This window comes from Diadema setosum, chromosome 18 (genome assembly GCF_964275005.1).
Source record: "Diadema setosum chromosome 18, eeDiaSeto1, whole genome shotgun sequence".
Lineage (NCBI taxonomy): Eukaryota > Metazoa > Echinodermata > Echinoidea > Diadematoida > Diadematidae > Diadema > Diadema setosum.
Window position 1 is genome coordinate 6,649,764 of NC_092702.1, and position 23,679 is coordinate 6,673,442.

A 23,679-nucleotide genomic window follows, 5' to 3' on the forward strand; every position below is an offset into this window, starting at 1 on the left:
CATGGAGATTTGGAGAACAACAGATATTGTAATATGCAGTGTTAATCCAACAAAATAAAGAGTTAAGTGGAGATTTCTACTACACTGAAGAATAACATAATTGGATGTAGGCTCTAAATTCTATTCTATTCTCTTCTATTCACATTTCAATCTTCACTATTCAATCTGAAATTTGAAGCAAAACTAAGGATTACAGCTGTAGGTACCTCCAGGCAAAAACAAAATAAAACAAATGAAAAAAGCCCCAAATCAATTAAAAATAAAACACTTATAATGAAAAATTCCAATGAAAATAGTCATTAAAAAAAATACATGAAAAAAAAAAAAAACCAAACAAACAAACAAACACAACTACATTGTTTCAGGAAGAAAATTTACTGTACCGTGCAGAGAAGACACATGACCTGACCTATAAACCTTAATCTTTTCTTAGGAGAATAAAAAGGAAGAAAATACAATAAAATAAAATAAAAAGGAAGAAAATTTACCGTGCAGAGAAGACACATGACCTGACCTATAAACCTTAATCTTTTCTTGGGAGAATAAAAAGGACGAAAATGAAATAAAATAAACAGGAAGAAAATTTACCGTGCAGAGAAGACACATGACCTGATCTATAAACCTTAATCTTTTCTTGGGAGAATAACAATCTGCTTTATAATAGTGACCAGTGACTACACTGATTTCATGCTGACATCAAATGACTATGAAGGTCAGAGTTGAGAAAAGCTACTAACAGTTAATCCTCATCAAAACGTATATGCCTGTTGTAAGTCCTCTGCTCTCTGTCGTTGTAATGGTGCCAGTTGCTCCTGTTATTATAGCCCCTGTGCCAGTTCCAGTTACCATGGGGACTCCTACTCCTGTATCCCCTGTGCTTCCTGGTCCCATTCCTACCACTGTACTGCCCCCGCCGGGCCTTCATGCTCTCCCACGACTCACTACTCCTCCACCTGTGGTCCCACTGGCCGGCATTACCATAGGGATCATAGTGATTGAAGTGGAAGCGGTCGTCATGGCAACCCCTCCACTGTGGCCGGTCTGAGTAGGGGTTCCAGTCTGCACCGTAATGCCAAGGATTATGATGTCTCTGTGTGTCCCTTTCAGAGTTGTATCTGTGATCCCTTCTGCATTCTGTAGAATAAGGGCGTTTGTCCTGCTCAGACTGGAGTTCAGGATGGTGGTGAACATGCTTATCCACATCCTCTTCATTAGACTTCACTGTTGGAACTGTTTCTCTGAAAGATTAAAACAGCAACATGTGGGTTGTTTGAGAGTGCCAAATCACCGGAATCTCATAAAAGGCAGTTCATATACGTTTAATTTTGCAGTAGCAATTGAAAAGCACAAGTTCAGCTAAATAACCTTCTTTTCTATGGTAATAACTTAAAAAAATAATTATCTACCCATGCATATAAGCAATACAAAACACCCTACAGTAGACTCCACATAGGTTGACAGTGCATATCGTCGCTGGGGCGACAAGACCTCATATCTACAAAATGTCAAATGTTCAGGAGAGCCAAAAAACATGGCGGCCAAAGCACTGTAGCGAATGGGAAAGCCTTTCCTTTGACATGCCATGGTGGCTTTATTTTTGGAGTTAGACAGTTGGGATTTGGACAGGACATCACTTTACCCATTATTTGACCATCAATCCAAAAACGTCATTTTCACCAAAATGTCAGATACAAGGTCTTATCACCCCAGCGACGATATGTCAAATACTGTAAACGACATATGTTTAGCAAGTCTAATTTTTCACGGATTGGGACATCTCAATAATTTCTTGAGTGATTAAATTCACGATCATGGAGTTCAGTAATGAACGGAGAAAAGCACAGGCACAAATTGCATTTCACAACAATTCAGCGTGAATAATTTTGTGTGTTGTTAAATTCGTGAATAGCACCTGACTCACAAAAATTTCAAAAATAAACACCTTGGGAAATATATGGCGTAAAGAGTAATAAGCCAAGTTGCTGAAAACAAGAAGTCACAATTTCCTCTGAATCCACAAAAGTCAAATATTGCCTGTGGTACAGTGTAGTTGATGCAATTTCCCCAGTCCCATATAGATTGACTTATGCAGAATTGACTGTACAAGTGTGTATTACAGCACAAGACAATACACTTACAAAACATGTCTCTGTTACATGTGACTGCAATCTAAATAACTAATAAACTGTGCATTTACTTGTTGAATGTGATTTCAACATATCACAAACAGACTTTCATCATATATTCCAAAAAGATGTGTTAACAGAATAATGGTGATGTGTTCAGATTTTGATGGCTCTGTCCCATGCGGCTGAAGTCCAAGATACTCAAGTAACTCAGCACTGAAGTTTTCCTATTGGAATCAGTTGCAGTACAAATTGCTAATTGGTTTTCTTTATAATCAAAATTTTAGTCTGCCTCAAGTGAGTTTGGGTGTTTGGGCCTTGAGCACTTACAGAATTGTGCATGAAATCTCAACGTCTTATTAGCTCAGTCAGATCTCTTGTGTTGTTCTTCTTCTTCAAGGAGAAGACAAATTTGTAGAGAAGGATGTCTCACCCAAGCCTATACAACTATCTGAATCAAACTGAAGCACAAACTTTGCACACTCACTGACACAAAGTAACATGTACACTTTAAGGTCCCCTACCCGTTTTCTGTTAGACCGAGCAAACTATCCAGGTAGTTCTGTCTCTCGATGGGGTAACCCCTGGCCTTGGCGAAGGCTGCAATGTGGAAGACACCAAATTGACACATGGACTGAATTATGAGTGTGAAGTATTAAACTGGCTAAACGTACACACAAGCAACAAGCTGATATAGAATGCCTGCCCTGCACATTATAAATTATTGAAATCGCAGGAGTCAGATTTTCACACATTTGCACAGTATGCAACACGGATGTTAGAGACAATAAAGCATTGCAGTAATTACTACATCAATTACATTGTATGACCATAATTATGCGTAATATGCCATTTTATATTATTTTCAACATATTTCACACAATTCATATTAAGGACAATAAACAAGTTCACTATCATATTCAATATTTAATGCATGCCTTTCTAACAATCGTTCTTCTTGACAACCTGAAGTTTGTTCAAGGTTTGCCTGACATAGCAATAAACATTGTATGCAAACTTAAGAATTCCAAGTATAGAAAAGTGTTTTTGAGGTATAGGTTAATAAAATAGCTTGTTACTAGAATAGAAGAAACATTAATAAATTAAATATGATAGTATTTTTTTTTTGTCAATTGATAGAGCTGCACACACAGAATCATGTACATGTATAATACAAAAAAAAAAAAAAATGATTTTCACTGTCATGATACTAACATTAAACAGATAGCAATTGTTCCCTTTCCCAAATCATCAAGCTCCTTAAATGATAATCTCTATTCCACACATAGGGTATGATCTCAGTCATCTCACCTTCTATTGCTTTGGCAGGTTCAAATTCTTTGTGCTCAATGAGATATCTGGAAGACATGAAAATGGAAGAACTCTTGAGAAAATATCCATACTCTAACTGAAAACAGTAGATATGTGTAATATACAAAGTGTATTATGTCATCATGTCATCTACTGTAAAAGTGGATATTTTCGCGCAACTTATTTTTTGTGGTTGGCCATGTAAGAAGACTTTCGCGTGTTTTTAATTACGTGAAATCAAGACATCAAGTACTGGAACATACGGCATGCAAAACCATTTGTGTGCTTTTATTTTCACGCTAACTTCTGGTTGCGCGAAAAGCGTGAAAAAGTCAACATCGCGAAAATTTTCACTTTTACAGTAGTTAAATATTATACAGTCAACCTTGCCTGAGTTGTATCCTAAAGGACCAGGAATAAAATATCCTTTGACTTTACGAGAATTTCAACTAACACAATGAAATTGATAGGAGTGTTTATGTTTCCCATTCAAAGCAGATTTTTTTTCCAGCTTGACCAATTTTTCAACTTACAATGTATGTAGGGTTGAATAAGGCAAGGATGAATGTATTACTGATAACTTCTACTGTATGTTCATTCTGTAGAGAGAAAAAAGGGGCCTGAATGTGATTGTTGAGTGTGTGCAATAACTGCCCACATTCCACAATCCCATTAACACTTCTGTCACATCAGAGTCAACCTATTATTTTCATGATTTTCCAAGGTTCCATTCATAATTAAAAGGAAAATAAGCCTAAATATATGGATGGAGTGAATGCAGAAATATTGGTAGAACACAGTGAAGCAAGAGGAAAATCTGGCAAACCTTACAAAAGTAATGAATTTCTAAAGTTTCGGAACTGTCATTGCAGGATAAAAAGACTATAGCAATTTGTGATGTCACAGTAAAACAACAACAGAGCATGTATTAATTTTTCTAGCATAATGAAAACGCACTTGGCTTACCCCTTTCAGAAGGCATTAGGAATATTAACCTAAAATCTATGTCAGTAATAAGTGGATGAAATGTGTGCTATTTAAGAATTACACTTTAGAAATATGCAATGTTGTTTGACAAACTAATTCAAAACTACCAAAAAAAAAAGTTCTTCAGAGCTCAGTGAGTTCAAGAAAGAATTGACTTAAATAGGACAAAATGCATACTACTCACCGACATATAAGATAGCCGGTGCGATTTACACCATGCGTGCAGTGGACTCCTATAACGTAATCTGAAGCTGAAAAAAAAAAAAACACATGGAAAACACATTACCACTTCTGTAAGTATCTTATCAAAGCAGTAAAGCATCACAGACATTTTCCTGAAGCCTACTAGTCTGGTTTGAAGTGCCCAATAACCAGCACTCAACAGCTTCTATCTGACTAGAGAAGCACCCATCTAGATGGTGGCCATGAGTTCTTTTATCCTTTAACCCAAGTACAACGTAAATGTTGCTTATTCCACAGTGCAAAAACAAAAGACACACATATCATCAATGAGATAATAAGACCTAGAATCTAGATGGACATACAGCTCCAAACCCAATTTTCAATATCAAAAATATTGATGTCAGTTTTAAAACAGAACAATAAAGTATCAATGTGATTAAAAAAATACTTTATTTGACAGCAACATTCATATTATTGTGTGAAAATGCTGTAAAAATGAAGAAGTATTTTTTCGTTATTTTAAAAATTATTGATTTTGAGATACGAGGTCTTGCCATCCAGGGTGATATGTAACCCCAGGCAATAATACAGGAAGGTGCATTCTACATAGTATATTACACTGTTGAGGAGTTGCACCTGTTCACCTTCTTAAAAGTGGAAGAGCAATTCCTGGCAAACCATTGCAGATGATTTGGATCCAGGCATCTTTAATATCAAACATTAACCCGTTTAGGACGTGTCCCGAGTATACTCGGGCTGACGTTTTCCAGGCTGTGGACTGGTCCCGAGTATACTCGGGCTGAGAGAGTGAAATGAACACGCATTTTTAAACTTAGAATTTCACCAACAATACGATGCCTATGTTGAAAATGATTTATATTTTGTGGGACTACATACATCAAAGTTGCCATCTGTGAACATTTTGTGATGATTGGTCATATCTTATGTCTATAAACAAGCAAAATATTGACAAACATGAGTGCAATTTTCACGACATTCAGACCTTCGCAACGGTCGGGAAACTGACCAATGACGAGCGACCAGCCGCACGCTCTGGCGATCTCATTTGCATCGGTATGCAAATTGTCACAATCAAGTGAAAAGCGTGCGTGCGGCGGTCAAGACCGTTGCGTGCTCGCACCTACCTTATTAGCACACATTTACATGATAAAGTAAATAGCATACTACTTCGTGTTATATCAGGAATGCAATGTCGTACTTATGGATCTTCTATGAAAGCCATCTCGGCATGACAACCTGCTTACCATTATTGGCATGAAGTGTTGGCCTTCTTCTTCCGCTGCCGAGTCCTGGGATTTGCCAAAACTCGGCGAATTGAATAAATTCAAAAGTAAATCTTTTGCGTGTCCCTGCATGCATGTGATGTGTGTGAATGTTTTTGTGTCTGTTTGTTATCATGACAGCGATGTTACTTGTAGTTGTTTGAAGAGTTTTACCGTCATGAATAATATTCTGATTATGTTATAAAATCGTAAAAAAAAAAGAAACCACTTGGCCAAGAACAAACCGAGTAGGGGATGTACTGCATACAAACAACGCAGTCGATTGTGCTACTTCATTGAAGTCGTAAATTCATATAAATTGAATAGACCAGGTGGCCAGAGTATCAGGTTACATTGTACCTCCTTGAATAGACAGGATGTTGATACAAAAACATTCCTAAGACGCACTCGTAGACGCCATCTGAAAAGTCGGGGATTATGAGCATAATAGAGAAGTTCAAAGGCCGATTACAGACAGTCTCTTTTTTCTGCACCGGTCCATAGAATGCATTATAGTGATGTGCTTCGTATGTATTACGTAACCACTTTTACGGACCCCAATGATTTTATGGTTGTTGAGAAGCGAATGTGCAAGTTCTCATGTGTTGTAACCAACATAATGTATAGAATTTAAACTTCGACAACGAAATACGCTGCAATAAAGCGAGTAAACAAGACATATGGCATTTTTTTTTCTCTCATACGCTTAGCATTCGCCAAAAAATTGCAGATATAATTATGATGTTCGGTATTTGATGTTTGCAGCATTTCAAAGAAGCAGTCAAAATAAAATAATATCCCATATTTCGATGATACCGAAGATGGTGATGTCGACTGTTTAGTCTTTTTTGTTCTAGTTCTGTATGAATTCCTCATAATATGCTAATATTCGGCTATAGTCGCTCTGTCAATTACTTATACATTTAGAAGTCTGAGGTGTTTTCAGTCCACTTCTTTCGTAAGTTCACGAGTCATTTTTTTTTTTCGATCATTGAGTTCAATCCATTTATAATCAGTCAAATATGACAACTTATACCGAAAAAAACACACCGATTTTTCTTTTTTTTTTCTTTGTAGAAAGCGCTCCACATTTGCGAAGTGGTGATTCAATTTTGCGAGAGACGGAGATGTGATAACCACATCGCTTCAATTGAACACTTTGTTTAGGAGCAAGGTATTTCGGGCAATAAAAACATGAAATTAATTTTCTTGTCTTATCTCATGTTTATCGATGTAATCAAATTTTTTTCATGTTGCTATTGAAGTAATTTATGCACTTTTCGTGCCTGTGTATTTTTTTTTAATGTCTACGTATATCTCTGCATTTAGGTATGCCTACATTCATTCATTCCATTAGACTTCGTGAAATCGCATTGAAGCATTTTCATATTCATAAACGATTGCAGCAAATGCTCGTTTCCTTTATACATTATGCTTATAGTACTTCATTTTTGTTTTTGTCTTTTATCGGGGGATGACTGGTATACACAATAAGAAAATATTGATTTACACTCATGACATAAGAGAAGATCATTTCAGCAAAATTAGCCGTCTGTTATGAGATATCAAAGAATGCCGGGAGAAATGTCGTTTATTTCAACAAAAATATCGTCTTTTCCTTATTTTCTGAAGTGATGTAATAATTGTAGCTCGTAATAAATGCGCTCGTTGATCTCCTTTATTCATCTCATGGAAACCTAAGTCATATAATTATGGTCGAAATCTGGAGGCAGTCATGATGGATAATTTCACAAAGCAAACGTCTTTATACAAAAATGCATGGAGTTCGCAGGTTTAGTCACCATTAGCTGTCAAAGATTGCAAGAAAGATGCAACGATTTATCTGAATATTGAACATCCCATCAGGCTCTTGTCAACATTATGAAAATTTTTGAAACAAAACCAAGAAACAAACTCAAATGGAAGATTGGTTTGAGAAACTCAACTTCGATGTTGCTTGAAGCTTTTTTTCTCTCTCTCATACTTATGAATGACAGCGTGATTATGTTATAAGATCGTTCAAAAAATCCCATTTGACAAAGATGGACTTATCGGTTTTTGCAAACAAACTCTTCATATATATAACACAATAATCTATCCCGTTTGCTGAATGATTATCATATCACTGTGTGACATTTAATTTCAAGTGATGTGCAGTGAACAATACCTTCCCGCCATTACGGTAGAGTGTAAGGGAATCATGATTGCACATAAAATTTGCAACATACAACCCGACAGTAAACTTACAAATGCGCTCGTTGATCTCCTTTATTCATCTCATGGAAACCTAAGTCATATAATTATGGTCGAAATCTGGAGGCAGTCATGATGGATAATTTCACAAAGCAAACGTCTTTATACAAAAATGCATGGAGTTCGCAGGTTTAGTCACCATTAGCTGTCAAAGATTGCAAGAAAGAAGAAACGATTTATCTGAATATTGAACATCCCATCAGGCTCTTGTCAACATTATGAAAATTTTTGAAACAAAACCAAGAAACAAACTCAAATGGAAGATTGGTTTGAGAAACTCAACTTCGATGTTGCTTGAAGCTTTTTTTCTCTCTCTCATACTTATGAATGACAGCGTGATTATGTTATAAGATCGTTCAAAAAATCCCATTTGACAAAGATGGACTTATCGGTTTTTGCAAACAAACTCTTCATATATATAACACAATAATCTATCCCGTTTGCTGAATGATTATCATATCACTGTGTGACATTTAATTTCAAGTGATGTGCAGTGAACAATACCTTCCCGCCATTACGGTAGAGTGTAAGGGAATCATGATTGCACATAAAATTTGCAACATACAACCCGACAGTAAACTTACAAATGCGCTCGTTGATCTCCTTTATTCATCTCATGGAAACCTAAGTCATATAATTATGGTCGAAATCTGGAGGCAGTCATGATGGATAATTTCACAAAGCAAACGTCTTTATACAAAAATGCATGGAGTTCGCAGGTTTAGTCACCATTAGCTGTCAAAGATTGCAAGAAAGATGCAACGATTTATCTGAATATTGAACATCCCATCAGGCTCTTGTCAACATTATGAAAATTTTTGAAACAAAACCAAGAAACAAACTCAAATGGAAGATTGGTTTGAGAAACTCAACTTCGATGTTGCTTGAAGCTTTTTTTCTCTCTCTCATACTTATGAATGACAGCGTGATTATGTTATAAGATCGTTCAAAAAATCTACTCGGCCAACGAACCAAATAGAGGATATACTGTATAATAGTCATCATTTTCATACAATGCAAGAGCCGATATTGCCACTATGGGGTCTTACAATTACATTCATCATGGTGAAACACAGCGTAACATGTGCGCGTGTTATAGGCAAGAACACTTTGAATACACCAGGTGGCCAGAGTATCAGGTTACATTGTACCTCCTTGAATAGACAGGATGTTGATACAAAAACATTCCTAAGACGCACTCGTAGACGCCATCCGAAAAGTCGGGGATTATGAGCATAATAGAGAAGTTCAAAGGCCGATTACAGACAGTCTCTTTATTCTGCACCGGTCCATAGAATGCACTATAGTGATGTGCTTCGTATGTATTACGTAACCGCTTTTACGGACCCCAATGATTTTATGGTTGTTGAAAATCCAATGTGCAAGTTCTCATGTACTTGTTACGAACATGACGGTATTACAGAATTTAAACTTCGACAATGACATATAATAATAATAATAATATCTGGTTTTTATATAGCGCATTTCACACACTTCAGGGTTTCAATGCGCTTTACAGACTATTATTACCCCGGTCACTGGATACATTAGTTCCAACCAGCACTAACAGTGCTCATTCTCCACTCCCTGGGGAGCATTCCAGCCAGTCGCAGCCATTTTACAGGCGCGCACATGCTGATAAACCAACATAAGCTTTCTCATCCTACCGGGTACCCACATACGCTGCAATAAAGCGAGAAACAAGACATACGGCAGAAGTTGTCTTTTTTTTTCTCTCTCTCTCATACGCTTAGAATTCACAAATAAAAATTATGATGTTCAGTATTTGATGTTTGCAGCATTTCAAAGAGGCAGTCAAAATAAAATTACATCCCATATTACGACGATACCGACAATGGCGATGTTGACTGTTTAGTCTTTTTTGGTTCTAGTTTTGTATGAATTCTACATAATATGCTAATTTTCGGTTATAGTCGCTCTGTCAATTATTCATACGTTTAGAAGTCTGGGTTTTTCAGTCCATCTCTTTCGGAAGTTCACAAGTCAAATGATTTCGCGATCATTGAGTTATAATGGTTTTAGCAACGCACTACCGTTTTGTAGCTCAATCGATTTATAATCAGTAGAATATGGTAACTCATGCCTAAAAAAAATAAACTTTGTTTACGTAAACTTGTAGAAAGCACTCCAAATTTGCGAAGTGATGATTCAGTTTTGCCAGAGACGGAGATGTGATAACACGTCGCTTCAATTGAACACTCTACTTTGTTTAGGAGCAAGGAATTTCGAGCAATAAAAGCATGAAATGTTCTTGTCCATCTCATATATTGATGTGATCAAATGTTTTCATGCTGTTATTGAAGTGGTTTATGCACTTATCGTGGCTGCGTATTTTTTTTTATAATAATTGTATTATACATCTCTGTATTTACGTAGACCTTCTTGCATTCATTCCTTTAGACTTCGTGAAATCGCATTGAAGCATTTTCATATTCATAAACGATTGCAGCAAATGCTCGTTTCCTTTATACATTATGCTTATTGAATGAGAATAGTACTTCATTTTCTGTCTTTTACCGGGCGATGACTGGTATACACAATAAAACAAAATAATATTGATTTACACTCATGACATAAGAGAAGATCATTTCAGCAAAATTAACCGTCTGTTATGAGAAATCGAAGAATGTCGGGAGAAATGTCGTTTATTTCAACAGACATATCATCTTTTCGTTATTTTCTGAAGTGATGTAATGATTTTAGACCTTCAAGATTGTGTGACATGTGCTCGCCGTTCTCCCATGGTCATGTCGTCTTCTTCTCTCAGCTGGCGGGTGGTCAACCTTTTTGTTTCTAATATGAATGAACTTCTCCGACGAACTCGGAAATGCTCACCTGCGACCCTGTCTGAAAAGATACTCTCTCACATTGATGCGAATCTGAATTCTCGATGGGAATTCTAATTTGAATTGTGCTAACGCTACATTTTTTGAAGTGATAGGACATAGTGAAAGGCAAACGAGGTTGAATGAACATCTTCATGGCGCTATCTTTTTTTCTTTTTTTTGTTGGCTATTCTGAATTACGTAACTACGAAATTGGAAGGCAAACGTACACAAAAAATGACTGCAAAATCTTTGCATAATGTTGTACCCTTTTGCCCTTTTTTGCCGTTTTGCTCTTCCTTTGTAATACATTTGTCTCGTTTAGTGTTCCTTCATTTTATCTCATTACATCTCATCACTTTCCTTTCCAGCTATCCCCTTCTTCATTCCCATATACAAACCTGTAGACTGAATATTATCATTGATGGTGATGATCGCTTCTCCAAGATACTCTGCCCATAAAATTTATATATGTATATATATATATATATATATATATATATATATATATATATATATATGCATATATATATATACATATGTATTATATAAAACGTAGAAAGATATTACCAAAACACAGGTTGTAGGCAAACCTCATCTTGTATAATTTTACATTGCGTTTGAAAAATCTTTTCAGATTATCTACCGTCAATCAAACAAAATTTAGATGACCAGCCTATTTTTCTCTCCTTTTTCTCTTCTCATCGTATAGACTCCCCTGTTTCATCTGAAGAGCTCATACATGTTCTGTCAACTGGCTTAAACAGGACCGGTGTTTTATTCTTAGTTGTTTTGTTTTGTTTTTTTTCTATGTAAGAAATAACGATACTCATTTAGGTTGGTGATTACTTTTTATAATAATTAAATATATGTCTTGTATCACTGTGTGAAATCTCATTTCACTTGATACATAGTGAATAATCATTATCTTCCCGACATTACGTCGAAGTTGTAAAGGAATTGTAAGATCGCACAGAAAAATAGCAGCATCAAACCCCGATAATAAACTCACAAATCCACTCGGTGATATCTTGTATGCATCCAATGAAAACCTATCATAAGTCGCACGATCGAAATTTGTAGGTAGTCACGATTGATAATTTCAGAAAGCAAACTTCTTTATACAGACTTCTTCAGGGGATGGCAGGTATCGCGCAAGCGTGGATTATGCATTTTTATTTGTCTCAAAGAAAGTTAGAAAGATGCAAAGATTTGTTTGAATATTGAACATATTCCAGGCTCTTGTCAATTTTATGGGAATTACTGAAACAGAACCAAGAAATAAACTCAAGTGGACGTTATTCTATTACGAAATTCGACTTTGATAAATCAGTATCACCAATTCTACTTGTAATATTACATCGTTGATGGTTTGCCTAGTGTTGAAATAAAGCCACGTGCTTTTGTTACAGACACGCGAGCTTTGTATTTGGATACAAGTAGCGGGGACAAACAAGGTGTAACAGATTTTCAAATATTGTATACAATGAATAAACTTCCTTCTGTTTCCAAAATTCATTGACTAGCTAAGGTAAGGAATTTTGTGAACAACAGGAAGTCAAGAGTGGGTTCGTGTGCCTTTGATATCGCCACAATACGAGATTTACTTGGCGTGTCTTACAGTCATGTAAATGGAAATACGCAAGCCTGTACACAATCCTCCGATCGATCGCTTTTCATTGAAAGACTTTGAAGGCTTGTGATCAACGGATTACAGTTTCCATAAAAGATTGCCTCCATGAATCAGTAAATTCAAGACAATTATGTAGTAGAAATTTGCGACACCCTCGACATAGCCTGGTGCCCAATAATAAAAGACGCTATTCATTTGAGTTGACGAGGGAACGTAAATTGACGATCGTACAGTACGTGAAGTTCAAACCGCGCGCGCGAACCCAGATAGCAAAGGGAACCGATATTATTATTCATGAGCGGTCGTTATTCATCCAATCAGAAAGCGGATTCCTACACCGCATACACGGCAATTTGATGATTGGGTAAAGCGGGACCGTAAGTCACACCCCCTTAGTAACCCTCGGTTCGGGCTCGATTTTGGAAAACCTGTCCGTCTGTGGGGGTGTTCGCTCGCCAAAGCAAACCGTCCTAAACGGGTTAAAACATCCGTCAAAGCTGTTTTTTCTTTTACCTGCATATCTTACAGACTGTTTATCCATAACACACATTAAATACCAACAAAACTAGATGTTAATATCCATTTAGTTGACTGTTTTTACCATGTTTTAAAAGACAAATGATAAACTAACCAAAGAAAAAAAAAAATCAACATAAAATGTAGAGTTTGGATCACATAAGTCAAAGTACTTACTGCCTGCATCATTACTCTGCTCAAAGTCGCTTACTGCAGATGTGAACCTGAAAAGAAGATGACACACTGACAGACTGAGATTGGTACATTGCAGACAGCCTACTAAAATCTGAAACATGTATAAAGATTTTAACAATGGAGAATGGCTGATTGAATACAATAGAGATTACAATAGGTCAAATGAATCAGTGGAACAGCTGGCAAAGGGCAAACGGAGTGTGATGGTATGGGCATGCGTTGAAGAAGGACGAGGATGATGTCCTGAGGAAAGTGCTCAAAAAGTTTAAAGTGAACGAGCCATAAAAGGATGACAAAAGAAAACGTGGATGAGACAGACGGAGGAAGAGCTTGGATAGGTTGGCTTGAGAAAGGAGGATGCCCCCAAAACGAGAGAGATTGCAGAAAGGTGCAAGATTCTGTGAGGTAAATCCAGCCACCACCCCATTATCAGAGACAGACCAAGATTAAAACTGGTATGATGATGATGATGATGATGATGATAACTGCAAAATAACCACACATAAACTTCATCAATATCAAACAGCGCATTGACTTTCTGCTTCACTTCTGAAATAAAAGATGGAGCAATTTGATTGCATCATGCCGTTGCCTGGAATGTCTCCGCTTTCAAACTCAAATCACTGTGTTGTACACCAAGTATGGTACTCCCTTCACATTTTGATGTAGTAGTCACCTTCACCTTTGATTTTGAGGGTTGGCCTTTCACCATTGTGCAAAATATACAGATTTCCATGTTAATTTCTATCTTTCTGACCAACCTAATTTCTCACAAGATTTTCCTGGCTGAAGTTATGTCTTGAAAATAAGATTCTAGAAGCAAAACTGTACATCATCATGTAGTAATGTTTGACCCTTACCCTTGAAAATAATGCCCCAAATCAGTTCCGTGTAAACAAACCTCATGTACTTTACAACTTGTGCATGTACATACCTTGACAATTAATCAGGGACACTAACCGATTTTCTCTGTGTTGCCAAGATTTAGGAGTATATAAATATACAGATAACTCTAAGATATTATGCCTTGGGCACTAAATGCTTGAATGAAAGAACAAAATAGAACAAAGGTAGGCACTTGGTGAATCAAAAGGACGTAACAGTATGCTCAATGGCTGTATCTATTCCACAAGCTTCAATCTCCTGGTCTTATATTATATACATAGTGCATGAGGCTGAATGCACTATAACAATATAAGCACCGACAAATTCTGAATTTGCCCCGAAGGCCAGTTATATTCAATGAGGCCGCAGGCCGAATTGAATATAATTGCCTGAGGGCAAATTCAGAATTTGGAGGTGCTTGGTACTTGTTATAGTGCAATAAGATGTCATGCACTATGTGTTATATAAAATAGCATACATACCCAGGCAAAATAAATTGAAAAAATACGAAAGCCTAGCTAGATCATTTAAGACTCTACACGTGTCTAGACAAGCAATAATACCAGTTTCTTTGAACCTGTGTAGACAAAATCCTGAAGATCCAAATTCAACTATAGAGTCTAGGGTCTACGTGGTTATATCTAACGATTTCTAGGCCCTACGACAGAATTAGGTCTAGGGGCCCTGGCCTAACGTTATACTACTAGACCTACGTCACTTACGAGCGACAGAGCTAACGTTAGTTAACACTTGACCCTACAATACAGTAGGTCTACCATGGATCTAGCACTAGCAGTAACACGTTAGACGCCCTAAGTTTACTTACTGCACTGTGGGTCCAGGACCAGGACTAGATGATGTTTTGTAGGATTAGGGATCTAAACACAAGGCTCGTGCCAGGCATCATTGAAGTCACCATTGCTACACAAGTGGATTCCGAGAGTGTGTTGTGAATGTCGTAGTAAAAGTTCATAGCGTAGCGTGATCAAAGGGCGCTTAAGCGTATAGTCTACCGTACACACGCTGCCCATTTCCACGGCGCACTTCCGCGTAGAATGTACGGAGAAAGCGGCACAAATCTTGGGTTGACTTGCTCAATATCCGTCGGATTGATTCCTTTTTCGGAAAAGTAGGAGTCCAAAATAAATTCGTAGGGCGTATTTGATGGCATCCTTTATGTCCTTATTGTCTAAGATACTGTTTATATAGATCAGTCTCTGTAAAAATAGCGAACCTGTTCATTTCAGCTTCCATGTTTAAATCTACCGCTGAAAGTCTAGTCCCACACAGATAAGTTGCTGGCATAGTCAGCGAGAATCGAGAATAACGATAATATCGAGCATATCGCGGTTGTGGCGCAATCGCGTCAATGAGGTGCGGGATTCAGTACTCGATGATTAAAATGAGGGAACAAAAACCGATATCAAATCGATAGTGGGTTATCGTCTTCAATCGTTATATTTTGCGTGCACTATAACTTTTGTCATGCACTGCCGGCCTGTATCATAAGTATGTATGCTATTTTATATATATATATATATATATACATATATATATATATATATATATATATATATATATATATATATATATATATATATACATATATATATATATATATACACATCACTGCAAAATGAACCATCAGGTACTGTAAAAAAGGAATATTTGTGTGCATTTTAATTTATTTGCAAATATCGCGAGAGCCAAGATTTGCAAAATTCAAATTATTTTGCATTGAATGCCAGAGGCAATTTGCAAAAATTTAATGCAATAAGAAAGGTGGTCGGCTCCAGTTCACAAAAAAATTAATGCAATGAAAATATCTTGCTTTATGGTAGACTTGGGAAGTTTACAGCCATGTGTATCTGCTATTCTCTCCTTCTTCCTGGTGCTATCTATTGTAAAACTAACAATTTCTGTGTGCTTGATATTTTTGCAAATTTCCTGCTCTAGGAGCGAAGAGTCATGAAATTAAAATGCATGCAAATGTCCTTGTCTACACTATGCATTGATTGCTGCCAATGGCAACTTGCGAAAATTTCATGCCGCGAATATTTCTGGTTTTACATGATCAGACTACCAGGGGTAGATACTTACTGTTGGATGACATCATCTGAAGGCACTACGTGGCCTTGGGTAAAGATTTTCACATATTGCACGTCGTTCTCCTGAAAGACCTGTTAAGAAATCACACACAAAAATTTCAGCTTCATGAGTTCTGATGGGGCAGAGTGGAACAGCAAAGGTTATAACATGCTTGGGTCTTTCATGACATCCACAATGGTCTATCCAGGAGCAACTGACCACCTCAGTTCCAGTATCTCACATTGTCATTGGGATAATACACAAACAGGATCCCAGTCCTGGAAACAAGGTAGCAACCTGGTAGTAACTCGAGTCTCACTGGTTGCCACGACATCTCCTGGAGACTAGCCAGGTCTCCATTGAGTTGCGGGAGAATCAAACATGTTCCTTTTTTTTTTTTCCCATAGACTTTTTCCGGTCTTCAGCTGGTCTCAGAGATATCTCTGCGATGTCTCCGTAAAGTCTTTATCAGTTACAGCCACACTGCAGAGACAAATTTTGTCCAGAACATCTCCAAGACATCCCTGCAACCCTGCAGAAACCCATGGCCACCTAATGGCGACAATGTGGAGCAGTGTCGGTTTTTCTTTAGAATTAACCATACAACATCTAACATAGGTTGTAAGTTACAGCTTGATAAACTGGCCATCCCCCCCCCCCCAAAAAAAAAAGAGAGAAAAAAAAAACAGCATTAAGTTCATCAGAATAACAATATTTGTCTCTCTCTTTCTGTTGTATGTTTAATTCATGCTCTTTATGGGCATCTACGTGTACTAATCTATCAACCTACATACATGTTGATACACCAAACATACAGTTTGGTGTTGTTTGATGATGTACAGTGTTCATGTACCGGTACTCACTTGAGGGTTATAGTATCGCGTGGTGGCAGTGAGGTCAATGACCAGCCCCAGCCGAAGGTTCTTCTCTTTCAGGATGTCCAGTAAATTGGCCGGGGTGAAGCTGTTTGGAGGTCAAGGGAGTAGAACTTTTGATCACCTGGCAACTCTCAAACACAAGGCTGTTCACATCATGATCTATACAAGCTATGTCGTAATGTGTAAATTACAGACTTGTGGCTCTGGCATTTTCCTCTACATTGTCATTCCTACAAATTTGTACAGTAATTGTCAGCCCAGCTCTTACAGTGCAGAGTATGCACTAAACAAGTTTCATACAATGCAGAAAGATGCTTACATAATGTAAGTATCTGATGTATCCTGGCATTTGCTTTTCAAATATTATTTTTTCATACAAGTGTACAATCTTCAGGCATCAGGGGCGGATCCAGGGAGGACCACAACCGGCGCACGCCCCCCCTTTATTTTTTGTTGAAACAAAAGAAATAAAAAGAAAAAAATGGGGGGAGGGGTGCGTGCGCCCCCCCTTTATTTTTGTAAACACGCCCCCTCTTTACGAAATTCCTGGATCCGCCCCTGGGCATGCTACAGACAAGAAAACAAAACCTTGTGATAATCATTGATCAGTTTGGGGTTATTTAGTTGTGACTTATACACTCTTTTTTCACTCTTCACAATCTCTGCACAGTATAGTAAATTGTGAATACTTGCACACTACATCTGTGAGATGCATCCACAACAAAATCCTGTCATATTGAAGAGGTAGAAAGAATCATAACTTCATTGCTCTGTGACACACATGAGTGAAATTCAACACAGAAATATTAAGAACTGTTCATGGACTACAAGTGTAGCTACTTTTTCCTCTTGGAGGCATTTTAAGCAAATTCATATAGGTGTGGCATATTGTGAATAAAATTGATGTGTTTCCACATCATGCTCATAAATTTTTAGATAAACACCTCGGAAATTACATAGTTGTACAGTCAGTAAACTTGCTGTCTCAAAGATGTAAAATCTTGTGTGGCACATATTGTACCCAGGCCCTGTATGCAATGACCCGACTTTGACAAAACTTCGGTACATACATTGTAAAGCACATAATATGTAAATGTACATGAATGTTATGTGTTATATATACACTGTACTATCACACACACACACACACACACACACACACTGACACATGCATGTGGTGACTGGTATGGTCTACATAATGTACCTTTCGTCTGTAGACATCCGACTGCAGAGAGCCTGAATGTATGAATAAGGAAACATCAATATTGTGAACCAATTACTTGAAAAAGAAAAAAATATCTTCCATTCCACTCAAGAAACAGTATTTTCTCACAGTTAATCCACTGAGGACAGTTTGATTTTGCTACAACACGCATTTCCCATAGACAATGTAATGATATTACATTGAAGTTTGAACTACCAAAATTTATGCAGTACAATAAGGCAGGTTTAGTATTGTTGTTACTAATTCCCTCCAAGATGAATATAATATGTGACCCGCTACAACAAAAGGATCCTAAAGTCGCTGACGGGCGAGCTAAGCATGGCCCAGAAAAAATGCTATTTTCAGGCCTTTCCTTTGATCATTTACCTTCGAAATTTTGGCAAAATGATAGAAGATACATTAGACTACAAAATTATGTTAAAACTGAAATCCGAACGTTTTGACAGATTTTGGTGATCTGACTTCAAACTTGATTTTCTCGGCTCACCCGTCAGCGACTTTAGGATCCTTTTGTTGTAGCGGGTCACATATCAATAATTACAGAAAAAAAAATATATGCACTTGTATTCCTGTAATAAGCACATGTACTCTACGATTCATCAAATCCATAAACAGGTGATAAGAAATGATATCATGCATTGATCAATACAAGACCATTCACGTGTATGTACTTGTATGACTACAATGTTACCTACATTTTGTAATACCAACAATGTAGGTACTTAGAATTTACAATGAAAAGCACAATTTTACTCAATCAAAATTTAAAAAAAAAGGCTGTAGAACTTTGTTTGTATCACATGACACATCAAATATTACTTATTGTTTACAACTGAAACTAGTCAATTATTTGATGCATTTGACTCACCCTCTTTAAAGGTACTTTGAAAGGAATAATGCTTGTCCCTTTGATGACATCGCCACATGGTGCATAATCTCGCCATCTATTAAAATTGATGGGAGTGTGAAAAGGAAGGAAAGAACAAATCAATAAAATGTCAATAATTTTCCAAGAAGCAATCATCAGCAAATGCATCAAATTTTGATTCAAAATCCATGACATTTTTGTGACTTTTGCAAATAAGGCTCTCGATCACAAATGAACACATGAAAATAACAAAACGGATCCTGCATGCAATGCTCAAACTAGGCAGCACCTGCACTGCAATATCACGTGATGCTCCGATGCCGTAATACGGTATTATTCTAAACTTTTAACAACATTGACTTTTTTTTTCTGGACAACTATGAGACTTGATTTCTGGCAATACTTAAACAAATGTTTGTTTGAGAAGTCACACTTTCTTCTAAACATTTGTGGGCAATTGTGCATTTTATGACCCTATAGATATTATCGGCATTTGTGTTAATTTACTGTTATTGTAAAACTGTTTATTACAACAAGAGACGCCATGCAACAGGGCTGTGACCTGTGTATGGTTACTGTAAAACATTACGTATATTTGCGGTCAAATCCGTAGCGCTCCTTGTACACAGTTATACTGTGGGAGCGTTGGGGCTGGTCGCAGTTAATTTGCGGTATGAAATTTGCGTGCATTGGAGCCAACAGCTTTTTCATGGCATGAAATTTTCACGAACTGCACCTGGCACTAAATGCAAACAGACTTTTACAGTATGTTTTACTAGACAGAAAGATCTGTCTGTCCAGAGGAGTCTTTTATTTTTTGACGTTATCGCTCTCCTCCGGAGACAGTGGAGGGGGATCCGTGAAGCCAGACGTAGTCTCCGCGGAACATATCCTCGACAACCAATACAGACCAATCTTTCGGTCAAGGTTTTACCAGCTTAATGGGGCATCACAGGCAAGAACTTTCACACACATTTTTATTTTGCGAATCTAGGCTTTCATGAAATTTGCAAAATTAAAAATGCAGGACCCTATGAATTTTAAAGTGAGTTGACAGTGATCGAGTGCATTTTATGCATGCATGTAGATAGCTACACGCAGCCGCTGTAGAGACAGCGGCTGCACCTCTATTCCTTCGCAGACGTTGTCATTTTTCAGTGTGGTTGTGCGACTCCTTCATGAATATCTTTATTAATCGTGGAAAACTAAAATACAAGGAATTATCGTAATCTATGATAATCATTCAATAATCGGTAGGCCTATGCGATTTTTTGTTTGATTACGTCAAAAACTCACCGAAATCTGTGGCTGAAATCAGGTCTGTAAACGTCCTTATTGCTTCACTCCTCATCTGCGTGTTATTTGAATGGCATTCACTCTCGTATACTACAACGTACAACGTAGGTAGTCGGAGAGCAAGCAATAAGGACGTTTACAGACCTGATTTCAGCCAAAAATTTCGGTGAGTTTTTGACGTAATTAAACAAAAAATCGCATACCGATTATTGAATGATTATCATAGATTACGATAATTCCTTGTATTTTAGTTTTCCATGATTAATAAAGATATTCATGAAGGAGTCGCACAACCACACTGAAAAATGACAACGTCTGCGAAGGAATACAGGTGCAGCCGCGTCGCTTCGCGACAGCGGCTGCGTGTAGTTAGCATGTAGATATCTAGATCTAAATTGCCAGGCTGTGCATGTGAGTGTACTGTGTAGTTATAGGGTGCGTTTATCAACTCCTTTTCTCGGCAGAAACAGGTTATCCAAACAGCTTTCAAGGAATTTTTACGAGTTGATAAACGCAAAGCTGTTTTGAAAGCCCTTTAGGAAAGCCTTTTACGAAAGGGTGCGTTTATCAACTCTCCTTTCTCGGCAGAAACAGGTTATCCAAACAGCTTTCAAGGAATTTTCACGAGTTGATAAACACAAAGCTGTTTTGAAAGCCCTTTAGGAAAGCCTTTTCGAAAGCCCCAAATTTGTGGCGATCCAAACAGCTTCCCTAAACAGGTTTTCAGAAACCTGTTTGTAAAAGCCTTTTGGAAGTTGATAAACGCAAGATCTGTTTTGAAACGGCTTTGTAGTCTTGTACTTCAGGCACGCCTTATGACCTCTTCTCCTCTGGTCGAATTGCGCAATGCAGCTGTGCAGTGACAGGCCAGTTAAAAAAATTGTGTTCGCGAAGAGAGTTGATAAACGCAACTATTTTGAAAGCCGTTTCTAAAGGGCTTTGGAAAGGGCTATCGAAAGCCGTTTAAACAGGGGAGAGTTGATAAATGCAGCCAAAGTCGCATGCCGCCACTCAGAAATATTTGAAGTATGTGCTAAACTGGAGCTGCCTCACAGATAGGAAGACAATTGATTTATGTGGCATTGCATCATGACTCGTCACTCTCAAAGGAAGATATGTCTTTATTTTGGTAATTGCTTTTCGCCGTCCCTTCTTAGAAAACAAGCGGCACATTAATAGTACAGGCAGTCAGGGCTTTGGAAAGGGCTCTCGAAAGGGCTACGGAAAGGGCTTTCGAAAGGGCTATCGAAAGCCGTTTAAACAGGGGAAAGTTGATAAACGCAGCCATAGACACACATCCCAACCGTTAAGACTCATAAGAGTAATACAGAGGACGGGTGGAACAGTGAGTGAGTTTGTGTGTTAGGCGATCCCTGTGGTGTTAACTATAGTCTATACGCAGCCCAGTCGCTGTAACTGTGATGTATGATTACCGTTCTGCGTACACACTTTCTCTTTCTACTCACCTGTCTGGAATTTTGTGTGATTTAGGCATGATGATGCGGCAGTCCACGCACAGACTATCCTATGACAGTATTTCACGCCACTAGATTCTGTAGTTTTAGTGACAATTTTCCCCAGAGAGAAGACAGTTGAACACTATGTACTATGATTTATATAAATTTATATGGATGAAGCTGAGTCTGATGCCTGATGGTGCATGGGGGGAGAGAGTTCCTGCTTTTAACACTGTGATTGTGAAGCACTCAATCGTACACACATGTAGACCGTCTATGACGTGGGGAAAACCCGCCGTGCCCTAGGCCGCCGGGTGCCGTCCGTGCCGTGTTGTAACTCCTCGGATTCCTGGCTCGAAAAAAAAAATCCTCTCGTATAAATTTACGGATTAATTACGCCACAGTACTGTAGTACAACCGCAGTCATAGATCTAAGCAATTCTATAATGCTTTGATCTACTTCCGGCCGTGATCCAGGCCTACGTTTGACAGCAAAATGTGGCGATGATAATCCGCTGGAGATGACAGTACTGTACCGTGAGCATGAACTACGTAGCAGCAGTAGTTTCCTTTTGTATACTTACTGAATAAAGATAGACGATTGAAAGCGTCATCGTCAGGAGCTCTGCGACCCAGGTCGATGAGAAGTAAGGAAGAGTTAAAACGAAAAAAAGAAAAGAAAAAAAAATATATATATATATATATATATATATATATATATATATATATATATATATATATATATATATATATATATATATATATATATATATATATATATATATATATATATATATATATATATATATATATATATATATATATATATATATATATATATATATATATATATATATATATATATATACGGCCGTTGGGCTTCAGACGAGCAATGTAAAACTGCATGCAACGTATCATAATAAGCCTTTATTGCAGAGTCCCACACAATTTTCAATTAAGGAAGAAAGGTAAATCGCATAGTGCCAACTTGACCGAAAGATCGGTCTTATCTGTCCGTCAGGGAATGTTCCGCGGAGCCTACGTCTGGATTCACGGATCCCCTCCGGATAGACAGATCTTTCTGTCTAAGTGCCAACATGACAGGGTGATTGCTTTTCTTGTCCCATCTAGATCACTTCTAAAACGTGCAGGTTAAATTTGCCAAAGCGCCAAATCCAAACAGAGGTCTTCTTGAAAATATAAAAAAAATTAAAAAAAAATTCACAGCTCGACAGAATATGGCAGAATCGCTGTTCTCCATGAATATGTTGCCTAATATCCGCATCGTGAATAGAATGGTGTACTGTATCTTCAAGGCATTTTCGGTCCAGTAGCAGTGGCAGTGTTCCAACTTGACAAAGTAGGCTTAGTAGAAAAATCTTTGAGGAATGACTCTTCTCGATGCATATGAGCCAATTAAAGGAATCAGAAGATAATTATTTTGAACAACAGAACAATATCAGAAGATGGAAAATAAAAAAGGCCTGATCAATAAGTCCTTAATTAGTAGTGCAAATCGATTCACTCATGATGATTGAATGACAATACCACTCCCACTTATGACCAATAACAGCATGCGTATTACGAACTCGGTGAAGTATATCGGCCTACACCTTTGATTGAGGCACTGGAAACCAAACTCTATAGAT

At 37.5% G+C, this 23,679-nt stretch overlaps 1 protein-coding gene across 1 annotated transcript; it reads right to left on the minus strand.

Moving 5' to 3' along the window:
* Window positions 1-388: 388 nt before the first annotated feature.
* LOC140241953 (mRNA-capping enzyme-like) lies at window positions 389-22,200 on the minus strand. Its single transcript, XM_072321699.1, has 10 exons — window positions 22,040-22,200; window positions 19,278-19,353; window positions 18,389-18,420; window positions 17,170-17,269; window positions 16,319-16,398; window positions 13,316-13,362; window positions 4,609-4,675; window positions 3,438-3,484; window positions 2,651-2,726; window positions 389-1,238 (listed from the first exon to the last, which is right to left on the minus strand). Exons 1-10 carry the CDS (start codon window positions 22,066-22,068, stop codon window positions 740-742), a joined length of 1,053 nt encoding a protein of 350 aa, XP_072177800.1. The 5' UTR covers window positions 22,069-22,200; the 3' UTR covers window positions 389-739.
* Window positions 22,201-23,679: the final 1,479 nt, after the last annotated feature.

What these genes read in the sequence shown, in the direction of transcription:
- LOC140241953 (XM_072321699.1), bottom strand. Translation starts at nt 22,068, where the DNA reads ATGCCTAAATCACACAAAATTCCAGACAG. An exon ending in TCACACAAAATTCCAGACAG is followed by an intron (nt 19,354 to 22,039) that starts GTGAGTAGAAAG and finishes CAATTTTAATAG; the next exon opens with ATGGCGAGATTATGCACCAT. An exon ending in GCAGAGTAATGATGCAGGCA is followed by an intron (nt 4,676 to 13,315) that starts GTAAGTACTTTG and finishes TTTTTTTTTCAG; the next exon opens with CTTCAGATTACGTTATAGGA.